Source organism: Saccoglossus kowalevskii, chromosome 3, assembly GCF_978046115.1.
Source record: "Saccoglossus kowalevskii chromosome 3, keSacKowa6.1, whole genome shotgun sequence".
NCBI lineage: Eukaryota > Metazoa > Hemichordata > Enteropneusta > Harrimaniidae > Saccoglossus > Saccoglossus kowalevskii.
The window spans coordinates 42474992-42484945 of NC_140643.1; the positions used below are offsets into that span (position 1 = coordinate 42474992).

A 9954-nucleotide genomic window follows, 5' to 3' on the forward strand; every position below is an offset into this window, starting at 1 on the left:
CCACAGTTGATTCACCATTAGCTGGTAATTATTTTACATAACAGAAATGTTATCAATTTCATTTTTTATTTGAATTTGCTGAAAAAGAAAAAAATAGTTTACGGTGTAATATTTACCTCACCTACAAATGTAGCAACAAATGTAGCAATACGGCACAATGTGCGTAAACAACACAATGAATATTCATTCCCTTGGCTGTGATACGCCACGCCAGTCAAACTTGATAATGTTGGAAGTATATAATATCATGAAATGTAATGTGCATGTGAATAACAATAAGCAATGCACAATATAATTATACTAAAGGATAATAACATGCACAGGCTTTCAATCGGTGATTGGGGATGAAAATCATGAAAAAGGACCAATTTCGGATATTCAGGTTTGGAAATCAAAATTACAGATCACTTGTAAGAAATAATTCATCCCTAGCTTCTAGTTTCTTTTTAAAATTTACGAGACCGATGCGCCTGAACGGGGACTAACAAAATTAAAAGTCAATGTTAAAATATGTATGAGCCATCTATCTTTTCTAGAGCTGATGTAGAAGTCAAAATTAGGTTAATTTACTGAATAAAATAACCAGCCACCCCACCCCCAACAACAACAAAAACAGAGAATATGCGTATATCATGAAGCTGATACTAATTGATTTATTTTATGAACAAATCTTCAATATATGTTGATCATTACGGAAGAAGATGAAATTTTATAACTGATTTTTGAAACTACGACAGACAACATTAACATGTGCAATTTCATAACAGCATCTTTGAAATCTAATCAACTGTCACATTTGTGGATGAACTTCCTACTACACATGCATGAAAATGATAAGTTCCATATTGAAATAAAATCAACCGTCGATATACCGGTCTAAAATAGTGTTATTATTATAATAGCTGCTTGTATTCTCCCAGTAGTGACAATTGTAATTGCAATAATTTAGACTAAATGTTTAGACTAAAATGACGGAGGATAAAGGATGGGTGGAGGTGAATATTTTTTTTCTAAATGTTTAGGGACGTATTTGACAGCGGTAAATAGAAAAAAGACTACCAGTAGAAATCATAATCTGTCATCAAAAAATAAACAAAATAAAACGTGCACTCGTGATACACTCGTAGCTGCTCTAATATTGTGTACATACTTTGTGTTATTCCAAATAATGTTCATTTTTTCAAATAATCGTTTTATTTCAATACGCAAACTGTCGATTATCTGAATATTGAAGGCAATATTGATACTACTGCTATAACATAGAATTAAGAAATATTTTGACATTAAAAGAACATATCCTTCCAATTTGAAGCTGAAGTTTTTTACTCGTAATTTAAGGGCCATTCTTTACTAGATCTATTATTTTGCTATCCCAACATTGCAATTTGTGAACGGAACTAGGTTATTGTTTGTTATCGATTTAAGCTGCGCATTCATGCATTTATTCTTTTTCTATTCCCGTCGCTTTGGTATAATCTCCAAACGCAAGCAGATTAACATGCGCAGAAATATCCGACGTTTTATGACGCTTGTCATCTAGAGACGTTTTTATGTTGAAGCTTGTGTTTGTGTCATAGGGAGCGTAATTGGACGTTGGAACGTTGTTATCACTGAGAAAATCAGCCTTCCGAGCAAATTGCTGTGAGTATTATATGTGAAAATGACAGCCAATGACAATGTGGAAATGAAATACCTAGATCCGAGTCAGGTACGTTGTTCGTGTGTAACAAATAATCTAATAACATGTTTTTCATTCATTTTGACATAAAAACACGTTTATCAAACTTTAACAATAAATTGAACATACCCAGATGACTGTGTTGGTTATAGAATTATATAACAGTCTTGCACTTCATTTCTGAATGTGTGGAATTAAGTAAACCATTAATATAGATTAAATACATTAATTATTAGTGAGATTATAATTAGAGGCAACATATTTACATAACTACGATTCATACGTTTTAACACGATGTATTTCGTCTGTTTAACATTGACAGGGAGAGGGATATGATTCAACTGCTGCAACAGCTGTTACAGTTGATGATAATGTCCCTCTGGTTGGAGCCTCTAGTCCGGGAACTGGAGCAGGACCAAGTGGACAACCGGCCAAAAAGAAAGGCTTATTTGCCAAAAAGACAACAAAATTCAACCCAGCCAGCTTCTCTACAACAAAGAACGTGTCCGCCGGATTGACCGATTTTGCCCTATTAACAAGAAACTGCACCAGTCTTCGTAGTTTGGTCATAGCCGGTGCAGCTGGCCACATGTTCTTCTGGGCAGTATTCACATTTTTGGTTCTCTCAATTGTACTACAAGTCATCAATGGTATTTTGAGCTTGGTTGCCATGGGGAAGAACATGGAAGATGAGGAGGAAAAGGAGGAGGCCAATGATTTGAATAAGGCTTCTGGGGTCATAAGTTTTTTTATTAATGTAGTTAATGTTGGTATAAGTGGATTCAACTAAAGCAGTGTAACAACCACAGCTAGTCTAGAAGACATTTCACATGCATACATTAGAACATTCCATATTATGCTCATACAAAATGTTGTTATGACCACCGCTTTAAATTTGCATAATTTGGTCAAATATCTGAACTAAATGGTGGCTCTTCATCGGAAACGAGTTTGTAGTATTGGGTTTTCATGTGAATAGGAAAGTACAGGACATATTCAACATTCATAGCAGTTGTATTTGAAATTCGTTTTTAGGTGATTTGGAAATAGCTTTAAGAAGGTATTTAATCCTTTGTATTACAACTGAATATTATAATAATAATTAGCCAGGAGTGTATGAGATAGCCATATATAATTGTGGTTTTCAGTAAATATGAATTTAAAAATCTGCACAACTTAAATAAATTTTATTTTAAGATAGCTCTTAGGGATTCTTAGTAATTGTCAAAAATATCAAGGCGACAAAATAAAAGTACAGCAATTAATAATTATTTGACGTTGATAGTAAGATGTAAGCATTTGTAAAATTAGACAATAGGTTTAGACATTTCTGCAGGTCAACCACTAAAATTATAACATTTACATGTTAAGACATTAACATATTTGTTTCCTGTATATTTTAATTCGAATGCACGGTTTCTAATATGTTACAAAGTATTATCATTGCCAATAAAGTACAAGAATGTGGCTTGTATGGAGGAATGTTTGCTTGTTTGGGGAGGAATAGCATGAAAATGTAAATTAATAAAATTGTTAGTTAAAATGAAATGTTAGAGTACAATACCATATATCGATATTGAAATTAGCCCTCTAGAAAACCACGATTGAACAAAAGAATTATTGTAGCATTAGGGCAATGATAAAATGGATGAAAACGATTTTTGTGTGTTTGATAACATACTAGACCAATTGTAATATGAATACATAACATAATACTGTAACATTGGATATAATAATGGATGTTATATTTCTTGATGGAAAGGTTAAAGTTGTAAAATAAATGTTGAAAACTGCATTGTTTTTTTATTCATGTGAGTAAGCACCATCCAACAGATTCAAAATGAAACATTCATTTGTCGATTTGTCCTTACACAATTTGTCCTTTGTTTTTACACAATGTTACCAATGGACAGGAAGGAGAACAGAGTTGTAAACAATGATGTCACGAGTACGGTCATTCAACACCTAGCGTGAGAAAGACAATCAATCACGACAGAAATACAACATATCATTTGTTAGCGCTTATGGTTTGTCTTTATGGACATAATTATTATCGTAAATTACCGAAATTGATAAATGAACGGACGACATAAAACGAATGAAACGAAAGCTGTCCAAAACAGTTGATTCACCGTTCACATGTGTAATGACATGATGAATATATAATCAGAACGAGGCGCTACAATTTTTGGAAGGAACAGAAAAATATGCAAATCTTTCGTCGCTTTCGCTCAGCCAATAAAGACAAAAAAAGTGAACGTAAGGGGATCGAAACGAAAATACGTCATAGAACGTGTATAATTCCTTTCGTTTCGTTTTGTCTATGTATTTAGCACATCGGAAGAATTGGCGGTCTTTAATTATTCAGACCTTTGATCTCATTTTGACAGTTGACTTATTATATTTATTAATTCAAAAATGGCTGGTAGGATTTTTCCCGGGAAAATCAAGCATGAACGTCATATATCTGTAAATAGCAGAACTATATACCAAATCAGAATGCAGTCATTAAAAGAAAGAAATATTCTACTAAAACAATGTTGAAAAGATTTTCTTATAACTGAAGTTTTGAGTTAATTTGCTACTGCTGAAATAACAACAACAAAAATGCTACACCATTTTGGCAGAGAAGGCAATGCTTTGTTACGGAACAAACTAAAACACAATGATTACACCAAATTGTAATAAAAAGGGTAAACTAGGGTGAAACAGAAGGTAAAGCGAAAACTGTCACATAAATTATAGAATAAGCTAAATATTGGGTGGGTGGCTGACAGAATTGTGACTGACGAGCGTGGAGAAAACAGCAAAATGGCTGACTGGTGTTGAACGAGCCCACTGGGGGCGCTGTACAAGAAAACACAAGATGAATATAAAAACTGAACTCTTGGGGGCGACCTGCTCAAACAAAGCCATAGTAAATTAAACAAAAATACAGATGATTTCTTACAGAATTTGGTACTGCTAAAATAACAACAACAAAAATGCAACACCTGTTTGGCAGAGAAGGCAATGTTTTATCACGGAACAAACTAAAACACAAACATTACACCAAAGCGAAACTGCTGCGAAACAAGTAAAGGGAAAAAAATGAATAAATAAATCGATAACAATTTTAAAATGAGGTCAAATAGAATGTAAAAAAATGTGCAATGTACAGCATGTAAAAAACAAAAGGGGGGAACTGATCAAATTGAACTGTAGTGCTAATTATTTAATATTATTTTCCCAATAGCTTGTGTTAAATAGAAATGATGATTGGGGGGAATCGGAATGCAAACTTTCTACACCATTGACTTCCAATTTCCCTGTGCTTGTATTAAGTGGCCTGGGACACCGAAAATATCAGCGAATATTGCCCCTCCCCTGCGGAGGATATTAGGGCTATGTAGTGAATACTGTTGTGTTGAGAAATCTGTCGCAGATAGTAGTTGCTTAAACTTGCTAATAAGTGAGTTAGTGTTATCAGTTTGCCTGCCTGGTGGTAGACAAAGGCTGGTGCACAGGGTGGGGCTTAAACAAGGCAAATCATGTTGCAATATGCTCTAACAGGACAAAGACAGGATTGAGGTAGCCTAGAAAGGGCAATGGTATGCACATAGTTGTGATGTTGGCGGGTTTTGGCCCACTGTGAATAAGTAGGCCCTTAATGGAGAATTCAATGTCAGACCGTTTCAAGTGTTCATGAGGTGGTAATTTATAGCGAGAAGGAGGCACAATGTTTTGCGAAGAAATGAAAAGAAACAGATGGTCAAGCAAGCCCAAATAGTGGAATCTAACTCGTTGTCTAGATTTGAGAGCTGCTTAAAAGCAAATAAATGTTCAGGGAGCAGTGGCTTACGTGGCTATGGCATGACGTGTAGTGATTTGTCTAAATCCAGAGTTAGCGGGACCAGCGCAATATAAACGTGACCTTGATAATGGGATTGTGTTTCCCTTGAGTGTTCAAATAATAGAATCTGACATTTTTGGACTAACGTTATGTAATTGAAACACAAGACAAAAGTATTAGATGGATTACAAAAGAGGCTATAGTTAATATGGGCAAATGATTTGCTTGAGCCATTGGTAAATTTATGGAATTAATTTTGCTGTGACAATGTATACATGTATGAACAATTATATGAATATGGTGTTGTGTGTTATAGGAAGTAGGTGATGTCTTAAGACTGTTGGTTATGTCATTTGAATCAAGAGGGGGAGGTTAAAGTACTTGATCGGAAAGAATGATTATATTTTTTCTTTGGCAGTGAATGGCTTATTTGTACTTGACTGTGACCTACCCACCACTCGATTGTAATTTGGCCAGTTGCTATTAGACATCACTAGCATGACTAGTTGGAAGACAACCATGTAAAAATAATGTGAATAAAATAATTGTCTGTAATGAACAAGGAAATAATAAAGTTTCTATTTTTTATCTTAACCAACAATAAACAACAAGTTTACAAAAAACATTCAAGTAAGAATAAAGTAAAAATAATTGTCAGGTTTAACCAGTAGGAGGTACAGGTGATGGTTGAATTATCTCGCCTGGAAGAAAATAAAAAACAAGTAAGTGTAAGGATTATATAAAGGTAATGAATGATTTGAGTAACGTGTTGAGTAGAGGAATGTTCAATAGGAAGAACATTGTTGAAATAGACAATGCTTTGGAAATTATTTACAATGCTTTGGAAATTACTTTCCATAATTAAATCTTGCACATTGTAAGTAACTGGCGAGAGGATGCTGAAAGCACTACCGTGCATTCAAGCATCCTCTCAATGAAAATAAACACAGGTTATGCACATTTACATTATAATGAGGTAAATTAGTGTTGTAAACAGAGTGTCATGATTAAATCTGGTATGATGTGCATGAAACGACTCGTGGTGCAAAAGCGCATAAGAGTTGACCGAAGACCCAAATGATAAGTATCACCACCGACAACCAATTTGGTAGTAGTCATATTGCCGAAAATATTATATATATGGTCTTTATTTATAATAGAAGGCCATCGGCCCATAATATCTACATACATTTTTTTATATTTAAAAATAAAATTGTAGCTGTTTTCGCAATTTCATGGCGTGAAAAGTAAAGGCTCCCAGTCTTTGAAGAAGATCTGTATTTTTTGTAGCCATTAATTTGTTATATTTACTGACTGTTGGGGGATAAAAAAAGTTAGCAGGAATATATTTTATTCTTAAATTAACAAAAAAGGAACAAATAAGTAAAAAATGGTATTCATTTTCAATGTTGTTACTGTTACAAAGCAAGCAAATGCGTTTACTCCTATCTACATTTTTTTTCTATCTGTCTCAATACGAAGATAGTGGCATGAAAATATTATATCTTGTTGTTTGTATATGTGCAGCAACAATAAAGTGTACAAAACCAGTAGTTAACTGTTTACAACATTGTACAAGACAGTATTATAGACCCATATCATGCAAAGTTACAGGGTGTCGTACAAATATACCCCCCCTTAGTTTTAGGCTATTGTATGTTCATCCAACTGTCCATTCAGAATGAATAGGAAATAAAGTAGGTACAACGAGACTATATGGAATGTAATTGTACTTCATAGGAATATCATTGATGATATCAATCCCATCAGACTGATAGAACCCGTAAAAGTAATGAATTCATCGCATGGAAATAGCAATGTGCCATCTGACATATAACCGGAGTGAATTGACCATGTGCAAAGACAGCATTGTTGGTTTGCATAAGACACACATGCTGTAAGGAGTAAAATCCTGGTATCACCAATGACAGGGCTGTAAATGAGTCAACATCAAACCAGAAACATAGAATGTAACTGCAAGGACCTGTTTGTACAGAATACCAGTTCATCCCTCATTATTTATGCGGACCATGTTAATGAGGACCATGAGACCAATGAAAAACAAATTTGGTGTTTCCGGTATTAGGGTAAAAAATATTGGGTAGTTAGGCAGGGATTTTATTATTTTAGATTTATTTTTCCCCCCAACATGTTCAGTCTACATCAAATACAATTATTTTTTTACATGATGATATTAATATCAACTTTTGTTCATTTTAGAAAAAGGTAACTCATTTCCATAAAAATAAAATTTGGCCTTAATAACGAATGACAACACATGTCATTGTTTAAGGTTGAGGTGAGTGGCATGAACTGTTGATCGGTGGCACCATTTCAAGAATGGCAGTTGGCGACAGCAAAACTTTCACTGATGTACATGTGTATGTAGACATCAGCACAAGGAATTGGTCCCTATCAGTTTCTGCCTAATAAATGACAGTTATGTACATTCCTGCTGTGGCCATTTACCTACAATAGCAACATCACAAGCATGATAAGAGCTTTTTTGATGTACACATTGCAGCTCTTGCCGTTTCTTGCTTGTGACAAAAATCCACCTAAATCACAAGAAAATTGTGGTGGGCCAAACAATAGTCATGAAAAAATAAGAATGAGTACCGCCAGCCATGCCAATGTGGTGAATGAAATACAATTTCTTGCATGACTTTTTGCTAAATATTATAGTGCGTGGTAGCCTATGCCGAATAATCAATGGCGTGGTCACAAATGACCATGAAGATTAGTCATGATCACATACTTCATAGACACTAACATTACATTAATGGGCAAAGACTATAAATCATATCCATGTCCTAGACATGGCTACATCTGAGGTCATCATTTTGCCAATGCCATTCTTACAATTTCATTATTGCTGGCTGCATAGACCAGACTATTAGTGTACAAGTATTTACACATATCGGCCTTATTCTGGTTTTAGATGCAATTTTATGGAGATGCATTGTGACAACTGTGGCCGTGAAAGACCGGTAGGTTAGGTAATTGTTACTAGTCGCACCGTGCATGTGCACAACACACAAATCATACGAGTTCACAGGCCATATGTCTAGTAAATCGCTGTCTTCATTTATGTACGATGCAATATTTGGCGATTTATTTTTGGCCATTAGATTCCCTGATTCATGACATCATGTGCCAATAAATCCTGAAAATCGGCTTTGCTAAGCGATGAGTCGTTTAGTTCAAAACACTGAATGATCATAGCATGGTGTGCAGAGTTTTAGAGGTAAACCAATTGTTAAGAATATATTAAAATTTGTGGAAAAGAGCCGGTCCTACTAATTGACGCGCGGACACGCGTGGGACTGTCCCGGCACGCGCGGGGGCGAACGGGGAGAAATACCTAACGCGCGGGACAGCGGCAGCAATCCGTGTACTGTATAATATTCGTTTATGCTCAAAATTTGAAACAGAGCGGCGAATTCGAGCAGATATCCACACTTTTTATGATCGACGCCCGGGCATTCCGGCGAGTCAAGTCCGCCATGATGTTTACTAATTAAATAATAACACATGCTTGTGAGGGTAATATCACGATTTGTTGCCTGCCCAAGGGATGGTGGTCATGACCATAATATTGATGATGCCAGAGCCGAAGGCGAGGGCATCATCAATATTATGGTCATGACCAACAGCCCGAGGGCAGACAACAAATCGTGATATTGCCCGAATAACCATGTGTTATTTATTTTATCACATCGAACAGACATCCACCATGCACAATCACAGCTACCATAGATCACTCACACCAGCTCTCCCACAAAATAACAACACTTATATTTGAAGTATGCAATATTTTATTTTATCTATTATAACAAGTTTCACATTACTCAATAACATACATACATTGTTTGCTGAAAAAAACAACGAAATACACTCAGTAAATGTTATTTTCAGCCATGGATACTCTTTTTAGTTGAACAGTGTTTCAGCAGTGTGAATCACTCAAATTATCGAGAATTTTTGAAATGAATTGAGAAATTCTCAAACGCAAGTTATTTGATCACTCTACAGATAAAAATGTCAGAGTGCCGTGGAAATGACTGAAATTACTTTCTCACGAACGTATCACACCTATTCACAAGCCACACAGGTTTGTTTAGAGCGTTTTCGGTTAGCATCGGCGTGGAACGCATATAAATGCTCACAGCGTAGAACGCGCTGCAGCGACCCCGGCTGCGACGTTTCAGTGGCGGCTTTTCCGTACATTTTTGCTCCATATAAAAAATACCCTATACATCAAAACAGAGTATCTTACTTAATATCCATTCTGGCACGTTCACTGTCTATTTCGGATGGCTAAAGTTCCTTCAAAACCCTGAAAGCAACCCCGAAAAAAACAGCGGCCAGAACAGCACCAGTGCAGCGAACGACAATTTGTTATGCGCAGTATCGTTGCGCAGTGGTTTCAGTGACGTCATCC

The 9954-nt window shown here is 35.5% G+C and overlaps 1 protein-coding gene across 1 annotated transcript; it reads left to right on the forward strand.

Moving 5' to 3' along the window:
* The first annotated feature begins 1523 nt into the window (after positions 1-1523).
* Positions 1524-3473, forward strand: LOC100372534 (ninjurin-2-like). Its single transcript, XM_002738015.4, has 2 exons — positions 1524-1708; positions 2001-3473. Exons 1-2 carry the CDS (start codon positions 1661-1663, stop codon positions 2466-2468), a joined length of 516 nt encoding a protein of 171 aa, XP_002738061.1. The 5' UTR covers positions 1524-1660; the 3' UTR covers positions 2469-3473.
* The last annotated feature ends 6481 nt before the right edge of the window (positions 3474-9954 follow it).